We start from the raw sequence: 15,333 nt of genomic DNA on the forward strand, positions 1-15,333 counted from the left end.
TGGCACTACTTTATTTACAACCCTCATATACAAAACAATACATCTATTGTTACTATTATAAACAAACACCATTTGATTTTTTGGATTGAGTTGGTGTTTTAAGTCCACTTTGTGCACAGTAAGGCTAATCAGGACTGGACCTACAGTTTAAAGTGGGATTCGAACCACTATGTGCTTCCAGCGGGTATCGAACCTGGGACCCCTTGATTACAAGGCTAGAACGCAACCACTGCATCATCGGGAAGGCCCTCAAACCCCTTTGAAAATGACCTTTGTTTCCCTTTGGTTAGTATGGGATAAATTGAAGACAAAAGGCTCTAACTTCTCAACCACTGCATCTTTTTGAACAATTTAAATTCTAAATGTAAGAATGAGTAAAGAGCAGCATTTTAAGTAACATCTGACAATTAAGGGTGCAGGGGAAGCAGGGGCAAAGGTTCAAAGTTTAAAATTTTCTGTAATTACTATATTTCAGTTGTCTTTTATGTTCACTAGTTTACGTCTAAAGATATTGCATGCTCGGATTACAAAACAATACATCCACTGTAACTATTATTAACAAGCCCGCTTGAAAAATGCCTCTGTTTCTCTTTTGTTATTACCAGATAAATTGAAGATAAAAGGCTGTAACTTCTCAACCACTACATCTGTTTCAACAATTTAAATTCTAAATGTAAGAATGAGTAAAAAGCAGCATTTTAAGTAACATCCGACAATTAAGGGTCCAGATGAGAAGCAGTGGCAAAGGTCCAAAGTTTGAAATTTTCCGTAATTACGCGAAATTTCCGAAACTCTTAACTTTAGTTTCATTTTTTCAAAGTTTGCAGCACGTGCATTACATATCCTCATAGAGTGGCCTTTTCTCAAGTTTCCCTCCAAATTTGGTCCATCTAGCATCAATAGGGCCAATGCTAGAAGCAAAATTTTAGACATTGTCCCGAAGCTGCCACTTTATATTGTGTTGTTATATTTTACTCAAGAAGTACCAGTTCGATTTCAACAAAAGTTTGCCCATTTGTAGGAATAGACCACCACTACATACTACATACACTTTGGTCTATTGATGGAGGGCACAGGGATATCATTTTTTTTAAAAAAAATCGACAGACTACTACTTCTTCCTTTATCACTAATAATTGGGAGTCACAATGTATACCTTCTGTCAAAAAAGCACCGGGAATTTGTAATTTAAAAGGCCCGCGCTAATGATTTTTTAAAAATCTTTTTTTCCGTAAGTTGGTAGCATTGTACTCAATTACTATGCCAAGCATGAGCGTGATCTGTCAACCAGTTTGTTTACACCAGCTGGTTGAATCAGTCCACTTCAGTAGTGTATCACGATTTTTACAATGAACAAAATTATTCAACAAAGATTTTGCCTTAAATTTTGTGTTGCAAACGGAATTTTGTGTGCTGACTCGCTAAAAATGTTAGAAAGGACTTATGATGAATCAGTTTTATCAAAAACATGGCCTTAGGAGTGGTACAAAGCGTTCAAGGAGGGCCGAGAGATCGTCGAAGACATGTCTTGTTCTGGACGACCTTCGACCTCTTCAACCGATGAAAACATCGAAAAAGTAAAGGAAATTGTGCTCGATAATCGCCATTCCAGCTTAAGAGATATAGCTACAGACCTTAACATCTCTCACAAGTTTATTAGTTTGATTTTGGTGGATATTTTGGGCATGAGAAGCGTCGCCACACGGCTTGTTCCTAAAGAGCTGAATTTTCTTGAAAAACAGTACCGTCAGCAGGTCTCTTTAGACATGCTGGATCACGCCAATTCTGATCCCGCATTCATGGAACGCATCATAACTGGTGACGAGACATGGGTCTACGAGTTTCACATGCAAACAAGTCAACAGTCATCAGAACAGAGGACAAAAGACGAGCCGAAACAGAAAAAAACCACGTCAAAGTCGCTCAAAAGTCAAGGTGATGCTCATTGTTTTCTTTGATATTCGTGGTTTGGTGCATCATGAATTCGTTCCAGAGGGACGGGCGTTCAATAAGGAATACTATTTGGCAATATTGAAGCATTTGCATGAGAAAATCCGTCAGAAACAGCCAGATTTGTGGAAGAACAATTCGTGGATTTTACACGACGATAATGCGCCATCGCATAGGGCGACAGTTGTGACCGAATTTAAGGCCAAAAGCACAATAAATACCATCGATCAACTACCATATTCACCAGATCTGGCTCTGTGTGACTTTTTATGATCCCAAAACTAAAATTGCCGCTCTGGGGTACCCGTTTTGACTTGATTGAAGCCATACAGCAAAATTTGCGGAAGGAGCTGAAGAGCATACCGGAAAGCGCCTATAAAAAGTGTTTCCAAGACTGGAAAAAAAGCTGGCATGTGTGTGTTGCATCAAATGGGGCCTACTTTGAAGGCGACAAAATTAATATTGATGAATAAATTAAAATTGTGTTTTTTATTTAACAATTCTCAGTACTTTTTTGACAGAATATACATTTTACCTCTGCTAAAAGACATTTCTATAAGAAAGAAAACAAAACCAATTTCATCTCGTTAGGACAATTAGTTTTTGAGTTACGACAAATTTTTGTACTTCCAATTTCATTTATATTGTTTTGGTAATGGTTATGATTGTATGCGGAGATGCTGTGGTGTGACTTTACAAAAGGAATCACAACCAGATTCGATTGGGGTGACACAAATTTTTTATTATTTAAATTCACTAGCCTTCTTGTGTTAACAATCCAGCAAGTTTCCTACACTTTTCATAAAAAAGATCAGATGGCATGTCTTTATGCTTAATAATATCATAAAATAAATTGAAAAATTCACTATGATGTTTAAGAGCTAAAATAATCGTCTAGGATCTGCTAATAAAAATCAACTTTGTACCGTTTTTGTGTATCTTCAACAGTTTCATCATGCTGAAACTGCTTCTTCATTCAATTTCAGCCCTTTACAGTGTTGTCTATCTTTGGATCATCTATATCTAAATTCGATGCCAATTCTATCTCATCAACCGGGATTCACAGGTCACGGCCTCCCGACGCCTCCACGGGTGAAGGGAGGGAGCCCCTTCCAGGCTGCCAAGTGGCATCTAAGAAACTTTGAAATTTTAATCACTCGTGCTTTTTCAAAACGCCGATATGTTTGCAAGAAATCATTTAACAGCCTCTAAAACATCGTAGATTAATGTTTAGAAGGCATTTGCTCATTACATTATGTGGAATAAGAAGTCAAACTATATAACTAGTGAGCAAAGGAATGTAAAGCCACACAACTGGTTTGCAATACACTGAGCCTCATGTGTGACCATTTGGACAGTTTTATTGTAGCCAATTATTTGAAGGAGCACATCATAGACCTCCCACTTTGTGACACTCAGTGATTTTAAAATGACTACTGATATGTTTCTTCAAAACTGTGGGTTTGGAAATATTAACTTCCAAGTTATATAATATAATAGAATATTATAACCTTCAAGTTTTCAATAGGCTTATTTCTTTCCTCTTCAAATTTGCCACTCTGGGAGGTCACACGGTTCACCCCCTTCCCATTCCGCAGGCACTGTGGTACACATATAGATTTCCTATTCCCATGCTTCTGCACTGCCAACTCACTATTCTGAAATACAAAGTTCGGATTAGTTAACTGTTGCCTACTTTCACATGGAGAACCCAGTGCTGGTTAAGACTGGCGACTGACTATCTCCAACTGGCAGAAATTTAACAGAACGATTTACTACATTAAAAATTATAAGTCATTGTAATCCATGTGCAGATTACATTTTGGAATGTCACTGCTCAAAAATCACCTTATATATGAACAGGTATTCTTGGGTTACCAGCCAGGTTAAATTGGAGTTAGCTTCCAACGTTTTGAGTGCATACATTGCTCTCATCTTCTGGCATCTTGTTTTAGGAGCGGGTTCCAGCCGTTACTGAGCTGGAGTCCCACGTCCCTGTTGAGATTGGTGCTTTCCCATGGAATGACTATGGCTTCCTTTACCCGTCGATCCCAGTAACCGGCACATTTGGCTATTAATTTGGTGTCAGCAAAGAAAATCCTGTGTCCCTCAGTGATGCTGTGTTCCGCAAGTCCTGACTTTTCAGGTTGGAATAATCGGATATTGGCCTGATGTTCATTCCATCGATGCTCAATGGTGCATCCCATTTGGACTATATATGGTGTCCCACACTCACAGAGTATACGGTATACTCCTGGGAAGCAGAGTTCCAGGTCATCTTTGACTGAACGGAGAAGGCCCTTGGTTTTCAGTGGGGGCCTGTGAATGGTCTTCACCCTGTGCCTGGCTAGAATTCTGCTCAACATCCCGGAGGTGTGTTCGACGAATGTTAAAACTGTTACAGTGGGGCATTCCTGTCCTGTGTTGCTACTGGTAGAGAGGCTGTGCGGTGCAGAATCGGTCCTTGTAAGGGCCTTGTCCTCAATTCAGCTTTTCTGGGTTGTGGAGAATAAGCCATTCTAAGGGTCACACTGTTGTCCGTGCTTGGTCTCTGCTGAGATGAAACTGCATTGTTGATCACCTTGTTGATATCTCTGATGTGGTATCCTTTCTGCTGTAGACTGGTTCTGAGGTGAGTGAATTCTGATTTTAGATTCTCCTGGTCCGACCAGGAGCAGACTGGAACTTCATGTATCTTAAAAGGTAAAATAAAAAGTAATAATAATAATTCTTTATGTATATATAAAAATAATACTAACCTGTTTCGTAAAATTATTTCTTTTTCTGGATTGTCACTGTTGATGTCTGCTGAACATTCTTCCTTGATGTCAATGATCTCTTCTTTAACACGATCACTAAATATATCACACCCATGTGTAGTCTCAGGAAAAACTTCTTCCTCAAATGCAACTGGCATCTCACAGCTGTTGCATTCCACTTTCACTCTTTTCAATATTCTGTCACTGTCAAAATCTACACCAATTGGATCTTTCAAGTTCTCAGTTTCTTCACTTGATCCAGGGATGGTGACCGATTGCCTCTTGGCAAATGCATCGGGGTTGGTCTCTTTGCTATTGGAGCAGTGTTCTGGTGTAGAGGTTCCACTCACTTCAATGACTGTGCTACCTTGCAAGGTGCGTCCACACTTGAACAATGCCAGATGATTAGGTTGTGTACTTGAATTTATACAGGTTGGATTCAGACTGCAAATATAACGGATGATAATGCTAAGTATTTTTAAAAAAATCAAATTAAAAGAAAAACTACTTTCAGGTACTTTCAAAATATCATTTTGGTTTTACTCAATTATAAACTAACTTTAGTTACAATGTGCATCCATAAAAAAGTTGGGATGTTTCCTTCTTGCTTACTTAGACAAAATTACAATTTACAAGGAAGTTTATATTTACCTGTAGATGTCCAAAAAAAAACAAAAAAACAGAACAATATAACAACAAAAGTCTGACGTTTTGTGTCAAGGAAGAAATGAATGTCGAAGTGCAAGAATAAGCTAATAAGCTAAAAGAATCTCTCACACACAGTCTCAGTTAAAACTTTAAAAGAACGGTTGAAAAACAAATTAAAATGTCGGACGTTGTGTGTTATTTTGTGCTGTTTCTTTTTTATACCAAAAGGTAAGAGCATGCGTAACATTAAATGCTTAACAATTAGCAACATTGCTTAACATTAATTTTGTATGTAGAAATTTCAGCAAGAAATGCAGGCTCGACCAGGACTCGAACCCAGGTCTCTGGCATACCGTGCCATTGCTCTACCAACTGAGCCAACCCTGGCTTCACCTGATTTTAGATTTCATGGATTGATTGATTTAGTTTATTTTACTTCGTGTTTTGTGCCTCTGGGCTAATTTGCGAAGATGGGGTTGAGTGATGAAACAACCAAGCCCGAGCAGGATTTGAACCCGGGACCCTTGGACCTGATTTTAGACTCTCGCTGTTTTACCTGCATGCAATTGTCTCTGTCAGTGCTACAAAGGGATATCTTGCCTTTGAAGCACTGTTGACGTTGCCTGGTTCCTCACGGTGTATAGATGTAAATTACATTAAGATTTTGCATACACACATAAGATGTACCCAGGTTCAAGTCCTGGTTGAGCCTCCATTTTTCGCTGAAATCTCTACATTGTACATCTCCCGTGTGTACCAAATCTTAATGTAATTAATTTTGTAACATGGGTTCTCTGCCAGACCTAAATTCTTTTAACACAATGGTATACAAAACTGTGTATATAGTTTGACTCAGCAGCCTGTTCTTTTTAAACCTTTCTTGGGGGGTTGGGGTATATGTAATGCATCAATTTCATCTAATCATCGCTCATTCTTATCTTTGGGATTAGCAAAGAGAGGCAGAAAAGTTATGCTAAGTAACATGAGTAAGGTAAAGTTCCCAGTCTATATACAGGGTCATCGAAAAAGGTATCCGTGATTTCAATTGTAAATTGTATGAGCAAAAAGCAAGCGATCTCTTTAAAATCAAGAAGCAATTGTACAACAAGTGTTCGAGTTTTGTTATTTATCATTGTGTTGACCTTGAAGTTATTAGGAGAAGGCTCAGATGCTATCGCGCCGCACCCCGCCTGTTTCACTAGTCAGTCATCTCACTGCAATAATGGCGAATGTACAGCAGAAAGTGCAGTGTGTGTTGTGGTATGCTGAATTCAAATAGATTGTTACAGTGCAGCGTCAGTTTCGGTGTACTTACCACACAGATCCACCGACAGACAACACCATTGTTCATTGGTATAATCAGTTTAAGGAAACTGGAAGCGTGAACATTAAGAAATCTCAAGCCCGACCGCCGACATCGGAAGAGAAAGTGGAGCATTTGAGACAGTCATGTTTGCGCAGCCCTAAAAAGTCCATCACTCGAGGAAGTTTAGAACTTGTAATCCCTAAAACAACTATTCGTGATGTGCTTCATAAACTTCTGAGACTTCATGCTTATAAAATCCAGCTAAGACATGAAATTAAGGGAAAGAATCAACGTCGCGATAACAACTGTGACTCTTCACATGATTCAGCGTAGATGGTCGGAGATTGACTATCGCCTAAATGTTTGCTGAACAATTGGGGGAGCTCACATCGAATTAAACTTTCTAGGTAATGTAAAAATCTTAAATGTTTTCTGCATCTGTTGGTATATTACGTTTGCTATAAGCTTAGCTATGTCATTTTATAATTTAAGTTTGCTATAAGCTTAGTTATGTCATTTTGAAATCACGGACACCTTTTTTGAAGACCCTGTATAGTACCACTAAGGCACATTTTAGGGGATGTGGAGGTAGAGCCCCACACATTCTAGATTTTGGTCATTTTGGAGGTGATGTCATCAGCACCATGCTCCAGCTGTCTTTACCTCCATGAACCCATTGATTTGGGACTTGGTGAGCCCCAATGCTGCTTTATGCTGGGAGAAGGCCGGAAAAATTCTGAACTTTGATCACTCACAAATGCAAAAACACCTTCTACCATGAATATTAACTGCTTTTCCTCTATTTTGATTTCACTATGCTGCTACTAGAGACATCTTCAAATATACCTTGTACTAATTTGACTCATTAGTGACTCATAGTAACATCCCAAACAGTTGATACAATATGCAATTTCACTTTCTAGGGATCAACTGAAAGTTTATCATTCATTTTTAGCCACATTGGAAAAGGATGTTTCACTTAACAATTTTAAAAAAACACTACCAACCTGATATTTGGAACAACTTCATCATCTGTTCTGTTCTCATTGATATCTGCTGAATGTTCTTCTTTGATGTCAATATGCTCTACTTCAACTTTGCCATTATATGTGTCACATTCACTAATGAAAACCTCCTCAGTCTCAACTTCCCTCATAAACTCAGTTACCGTGTCATCCTCCATCTCTGTTGTGTGGTGTGGCTATTTCTTTTCCTGTTAAGTCCTCATCGATCGAGTTCTTAGTACCTTATCTGCAGGAACATGAACCACAGTTTCCTATCTGCAATCACAATGTAATATTTTTCTTGGCGTTAGAGCAGTACTTTGTATGGAGATCGCACCTACTGCAAGCTACTGTCATTGTGCAAATACCTTCCTCAATGTTGGTCTTCTGAAATGAGTTTCTACAGTTTGGATGCAAAAGGGTGTTCTCATACTGAAAATACAGAAAAAATGTAGTGGTTTTTTTATGCAATTTAAATTCTTAATGTTTCAAATAAATTTTCCAATAACTTTGTTACTTACTAGTTGAGCCTGAACATTCAGGCATTTATCTTGGTTAAATGTAGATTGAAAAATATGTATGAACCATTAAAAAACAGGCTAAAATCCAAAATTTATATTTCTTTTGGCACAAAAAACAGGTAATAATAAAAATAAAACGGTAGAATACAATGTAAAGTTCTATTCCAGAAGAGGACATAAGTTGAAAGATTGGTACTACTTTACTATACCTGAGACACCTGGGAATGATTTCTTTCGCACTTTTTTACATTGCTAACGTACTATTCTGCATTCCGGAACACTTATTTAGGTGAAATAATGGAATTTGTAACGAAAATAATGTATATTTCTTACATTTACGAGTACTTACTGTTCTTGTTTATTCCACACACAACATGGCGATAGCTTGCGGCAGCAGCAATAGCGCGTCGGAAATAATTTTTTAAACATTAAAAACACTTTAGGAATTTTAAATTGACTTTTTTACTTACTTACGGGGACGAGGTATGCCTACTAGGTTAGGTTAGGCCTGTTAGGTTAGGTTCCATTAGCACTCCTTGCAAATGGCGGGAGCAGAAATAGCACGTTGGAGAGAGATTTTTGTATAAAACCACATGGATTCGCATTAAAATGGACCAAAACTACATTCCGGAACATCAACAACACTCCAGAAAATGAATTCCGTAAGTACTTTCTCCTGTAAATTTGAAGGAATCCGTCTCAGGTATAGTAAAGTGTTACCGAAAGATTTTCAGCATGTTATTAAATAAGTCCAAAACAATGGCATTCATTCTTATAAAAGTTAACATTAGCAATAATAAAGTAATAAAAATAATAAAATTTTAAAATATCCAATTTCAAATATAATACACTTTAAAATCCAAATTTTGTCCTGGCAGTACAAAAGGTGAAAAATTATAGACAGAAAAAATTTTCAGATCAACTGATTCACACATTTATGTGAACACAGGTGTACATTACTGCAAAAACATGATCCACTTCAGTTTAGTAAAATGTATAATAGCAAAATGTCATCAAAACATTCAACATCTCTACTCTTCCTTCTCCATATGAAGCTTATAACTCACTTGAAACATCTGGGGGGGGGGGGGGAAGCAAACACATACATGAGAGAGAGAGAGAGAGAGAAACAAAGTTATTCGACAAGGGACCAACCACGTTAAGCGGACAGATCATCAAGCTCTCTCCACCAAAGGTTCCCAGTTGGATTTCTGGAAAGCCTTAATAGTCCGATGTATTTATTCTTTTGTTTCTTATCACCGATTTTCTTCCAATGTTGGTTAATCGCGACATTCACAAGTAAACATATAAATTTCTGTGATTTTTACAATTACTCGGGTTCTTTTATTTCAAGGAACAGCGGTGCTCAAAAGGGGGGGGGGGGATTATGGTGCAGACTGCGCCATTCAGATTTTGGAGAGGAATTTTATCCCTTCAAATAATAAAAAATTCAACATCTACATATTATTTTAAAGTATATGTAAAAAAAATACTTTAAATGCACCATATTTACTACATTAGATGAAGAACAGGAAGTATCTTGGGGCAGGGGTGCTCACAGGAGGGTTTGTGGATGCACCTTGTATGCACCCAACTTTGGGTGGGTGGGATTTTTATAATGGAAATTTGATGTGAACAATATAGCATTGGACACAACTTGAAGACTTCCAAGGTACAGTAGAGCGTCGATTATCCGAACGTCGGTCAACCGAACGACCGCTTAACCGAACTGTGTACTCGCTCGCACCTGTTACTCTCTCACCCTACCGTCCATCATCCCCCTCACTCCCAAACCAAGTTTCCCACAGTAGTCGCCGCACTGAGCCACCGCTGGCGGAACATTGCTTCTAATGGGGCCTTCATAAGGTGCTGCTGACCGGCCAAGCCGCCAGTCGCTGTGTTTCAACAATCAGCACACTTCTGTCGGTTTGGCACTGGCTGTAGAAGTAGCGGCAGTATCAAAGCTGTTCACAGCAACAGCTGCGCCAGCTTAGAGTTGAGGCGTGCCGCTCCGTGCAGTTTGAAGGATTGCGCGCCCCCAAGAAGAGCTTCTCACGGTGCAAACATGTACAGTTCGATTATCCGAACAACCCAGTTTTCCGAACACCCATGTCCCCCAATTACTTCGGATAATCGACGCTCTACTGTAATTGTAACGGGTAATATGTATTAACCTTTTGGTGCACGATCGTCTCGATCGAGATGCTCTTAGGTAACCCTTAGGTGCCCAATCGTATCGATCGAGACGCTTTGTCAAGGTCATAGTTTTTACATTATAACTTCGCTATTTTTGGCTATAATTTCGATTTTCTTTTATCATATTGTTGTTCACCTATGTATTTAACAGAAATGATTGTTGCATGTTTTTTTTCATGAAAATGGCAGGAAAAAGGCAGCTTCTTTTTTGCATCTTTTCTCAAGGGAAAAAGTTTGCCGGCGAAGGAAGGCAGGCTTTGTTGTTCTAAAGCAATGCGTTTCCCTCACCCCTGGAAAATGTATTCGAAGGAAGTTTGTTTATCGGTGCCCCAGGTCAAAAGGAATGTTTTCTATGTGGGCGCAAGTGGGAGGTGAGGGAGGGAGAAGAGGGGTTGTTGAAACTGTATCGTAAGAATGGAGGTTCGAGGCAGGCTGAACGTGCGTGCGTGCGTGCGTGCGTGCGTGTACATACATACAATGTACCCCTGTAACCCCCCCCCCCATTCCTGCAATGTCTCGTGAAACAATAATTGAATCGGATGCACGACTGTAGCATGTTATTTGGTTTGCACAAGTTGAATTTTCTAAGTTCTGTATCAATTTGTGTTAAATACTCAAATTGTGGGTTTTATAAATCTTATTCTGCACTCACAAATGCAGTTTAAATGCATATTTATATAATTTAATAGTAACGGTTCCCATTGTTTTATGATTTTTTTCAAATTCTCCTAGCAAGGAAGACTAATTATCATAGAACTCTGGCAATCATTGTCACACGAAATTTGAACCTTCCTGAACATAATGAGCACTGTTCGGATTTCGGAAAGTGTTATTTATTTTTTTAAAAAAAAAACAACTTAAAAATTACCTTACATGCACGCTTTCCATGGACAATGTATTTTTCTAAAACATTAAAATGCTGACCAAGGTAAACTTTCATAGAATAAAAAATATATATAAAAACATAACGTTTCGACCTTCTAACAGGGTCTTCTTCGGACAAATATGCACAATATTTTTTTCAAAAAAATTTATATTTATTGACATTTATTGTGAATACTCGTCTGAAGAAGACCTTATTAAAGGGCGGAAACGTTACCATACGTTCTGATTTATAGTTTTTATACTATAAAAGTTTGCCTTAGTCAGCATTTTAATGCTTTATTAACATGGGAACAAGGCTTAACAGTGTTACCAATGTATTTTCCATTGACAAGCGACTGTAAGTATCGTAGACTAGTGGGAATTAATGTAGAATCCGTTTAAGGACTTTGGTAAAATTCTGATCTCCGGGAAACTTATTTCTTTAATTTTACAGGATAAAGTACTTACTGAAATGAGTTTCTGTAGACTTTTGAAAGGTCATGGAAGGGTTTTCTCCCTTCGTTCAATTTATTAGGCCGGTAAATCATGTATTTTTCTACCTAGTCTTACCATAAATACTGTCACAATGTTTTAAGTAAATTGACACAAAATGCTGAGAGATATTGTAATATCCTAATAACATTACTGAAATGGATGCATGGCAAATCAAAATCACAAATCATTATTCAAAATGGCCACGCTTAGCACACACACATTCCGTAAGTCTTTGTGGCCACGCATCAATTGAATTATGCAACACATCAACTGGAAAATGAGCAACTGCCTTCAGAAGAGACCGCTTTAAACTTTCAATATTGGGATGTCTCTTCTTGCAAGCCATCTTCTGAAGCTTGGACCACAATTTGTAGGCCAAAGGGTATAGGTCCGGACTTGCAGAAAGCCAATCCGAAGTGGAAATTAAGTCTGGTACATTTGCCTCCAGCCACTGCTGTGTTGTTCGGGCCTCATATGCTGGGGCTGAATCCTGCTAGAAGCTCCAGTTCTGACCATGGAAGAGTGTTGTTGAGATTCTTGACTAGTCTCTCAAGCACTGTCTGATGGTACACTCTGGCTGATGTTTTTACCCCTTTTTCACAGAAATGAAGCGTGCCCTCATAGCAAATGTTCCAGACTTCATTTCCACTTCAGATTGGCTTTCTGCAAGTCCGGACCTATACCCTTTGGACTACAAATTGTGGTCCAAGCTGCAGGAGATGGCTTGTAAGAAGAGACATCCCAATATTGAAACTTTAAAGTGGTCTCTTCTGAAGGCAGTTCTCATTTTCCAGTCGATCTGTTGCGTAATTCAATTGATGTGTGGCCACAAAGACTTACGGAATGTGTGCGTGCTAAGGGTGGCCACTATGAATATTGATTTGTGATTTTGATTTGTCATGCATCCATTTCAGTAATGTTATTAGGATATTAAAATATATCTCAGCATTTTGTGTCAATTTACTTAAAACTTTGTGACAGTATTTATGATAAGACTAGGTACATTAATGTCTCTCCGATGCACAAAAGCTCTTGCCTCCATTACCTTCGACTACATGAACCAGATGTTCCGTGCATTTCATGACGTAATCCCCGGTCAGTGTTTCCAACCACGCCGTTGTTTTGCAAGATGATGACAATCTTAACTATGTTTGCCTTACCTAAAATAACTTTGTCGTGCATGGTTCGTGGGGTTATTTATGAATGGTTTGTGGGGTGTGGGGCTATCCGTGCATGGTTCGTAGGGTTTTCAAACCCAGAAAAAATACAAAATCGGTATCACGAAAGTAGGTATTTTTCGGTGAAGAAGGTTAGAAACACTGCATACCCACTGATCATAGACAACACTAGTCAAGATTTGCCCGCCATATTGTGTGTAACGCAAGCGAAAAAGGAACGAACAATAATTACTCGATATGTGGAAAATTGAAACTATTTTCGTGAGAAAGCTGAAATCCCACCTTAAAGAATCCTTAGTAATGTAGAATAGGTAAGTACGAACGTGAAAAATAACAAAATAAACAAATTTGAGACGTTTCCCGGAGATCAGAATTTATTAAATGTTAAGTATCCCCGAAACGCCTGAAATTCCTTTTTTTTCTTCTTTTTCACATTGGTACTTACGTATTCTGCATTCATAAGTATTCTTGAAGGTGCCATTTCGTTTTTTTTTCATGGAAATAATCTAGATTTTCGACGTATGAAGTAAGTTTGTTTGTTTCTTTTTCCCTTCAGTAACATGCAAAATGACGGTCACAGTTTCACTACATTGTTGGCATGCAGTGTTTCCACCCCACTCCACCAAAAAATACCTACGTAGCCCCACAAACCATTGACGCGGTAAAAATTTACTATCCTTCGGACACCTCCAATTTTTTCGTTTTATCAATTTTTGACATTCATACTTACGTATCTACTTCGCGGAACATTCCTGAAGGTGTATCAACGTTGTTTTGATGAAATTTGAACTATGTTTCCTAACCTAACAGAACTAACCTAATCACGCACCAATGGTTCGTGGGGCTAGCGCCAATGGTTCGCAATTATTTCCAATTTCTAGATCCTGATACTAACACGACACCAAATTTTAACTATGTTTCCTAACCTAACAGAACTAACCTATCCACGTGCCAATGGTTCGTGGGGCTAGCTATTCTCCATCGGAGAATTAATTTTTAACTAACAACATGAATTTCAGCTATGAAACATTCCCACATCACACAAAACACTTTCCCGATGTTCGACAATGCTACAGGAACTTATTACGGTAAGTAGTTTCTTCTGTAAAAATAAATAAATGTGTCCCAAGGATAGTAAATTAGTACAGAGAGCACAATACGCTCTCGTATTGTCCGTATATGCTAAATTGAACGAAAGGAGTGCTAATGGAACCAAACCTAACAGGCCTAACCTAACCTAGTAGGCATACCTCGTCCCCCGTGATGGTTCGTGGGGCTATCGTGAATTTTTGGGCTAACGTCAATGGTTTTTGGGGCTACTCGTGGATGGTTTGTGGGAAATAAGGAACAATAGTAAATACTCATTAATGTGAGAAATAGACACTATTTTCGTTAGAAATTCATTATTTCACCTAAAGAAATGTTCCGCAATGCAGAAAAGTACGTTAGCGATGTAAAAAATTGCGAAATAAATCATTGATAGGTGTCTCTGGTATAGTATAGTAGTACCAAAAAGGGAAAAATTCAAAAGACAATAAATTTTCAAGGTCACAAATTCGCTGATGTTCATGAGCATGAAATTTGTACCTAGAATCTCCAGCCCCTAACTTCCTTCTTGATCTTGTTTCTTGTGAGACACTTTTTTTTCTTTTTCTTTTTTTTGCAGGTGCTTCCATCAGCACTCAACGTTTGAGCAAAGCTAACTAGCGGATGTTGGGCGATAGTCACTGCTACCTCAGATCAACAACATAGTTGTCGCTCGCTAGTTGGTTTGTTCAATATCGATTTAATACGTTCTTGATCAGCAAGGTGTATTACTTCTTTCGTAGTTATCGATGTATCCGCTATGTCAGCTTGCGTAGTAGCATAGAATAGTTAGGTAATAGAAGTGGAAGCTACATTTAAACCTCGCTGCGCTTTGAAATTGCATTTCCATCGGTGGCCAGTAGATGGCGCGGCCGTCTTCTTTTGCTGTTTCCAGCACAAATTGGGGGGAGAGCTCTTTCGGTGACAGTCACGTGGTTTTCAAACGTCCTTATTGGTCAGATCTCTTGTATCCCAGCAAGGCTGTTACCAATGGCAAGGGCTTTCTTTTTCGCTGGTTCCCTTCCAAGCACCGCTGTTAGGGGTGGGGTGAAGAGATGGGATGGGTGATGCGTTTACGCCACCGCAAAGTTCTTCGGAATCTTTTACTCGAAAGTAAGGTTGCCTTTCCTATGCAATTAACAGGTTCTTTGAGTGTTTATTTGAAGGCGAAATTGGGAATGTAAAATGTAGGCATTTTCAACTCGCGCCTGAATTTTCAAATTCAGTTCTCAAAAAAACTTTTTTTAAAAAATATTTCAACTTCGCTTGTGGCAATTTCCATTACCACTTTTGAAATAACGAGTACAGTGTGTGGGCCTCCCCGAT

At 38.6% G+C, this 15,333-nt stretch overlaps 1 protein-coding gene across 3 annotated transcripts in view; it reads right to left on the reverse strand.

Moving 5' to 3' along the window:
• LOC145978968 (uncharacterized) overlaps nucleotides 1-14,620 on the reverse strand; it is a 51,438-nt gene extending 36,818 nt beyond the window's left edge. For all 3 annotated transcript variants that reach the window (XM_083112007.1, XM_083112006.1, XM_083112005.1), the window contains exons 1-3: nucleotides 14,509-14,620; nucleotides 7,671-8,099; nucleotides 4,710-5,153 (exon numbers count right to left, since the gene is read on the reverse strand). In XM_083112007.1, the coding sequence (XP_082968133.1) occupies nucleotides 4,710-5,153; nucleotides 7,671-7,846 (620 nt within the window). In that variant the 5' untranslated portion in view covers nucleotides 7,847-8,099; nucleotides 14,509-14,620. The remainder of the gene's footprint in view (nucleotides 1-4,709; nucleotides 5,154-7,670; nucleotides 8,100-14,508) is intronic.
• Nucleotides 14,621-15,333: the final 713 nt, after the last annotated feature.

This window comes from Lepisma saccharinum, chromosome 25 (assembly GCF_977018435.1).
Source record: "Lepisma saccharinum chromosome 25, izLepSacc3.1, whole genome shotgun sequence".
NCBI lineage: Eukaryota > Metazoa > Arthropoda > Insecta > Zygentoma > Lepismatidae > Lepisma > Lepisma saccharinum.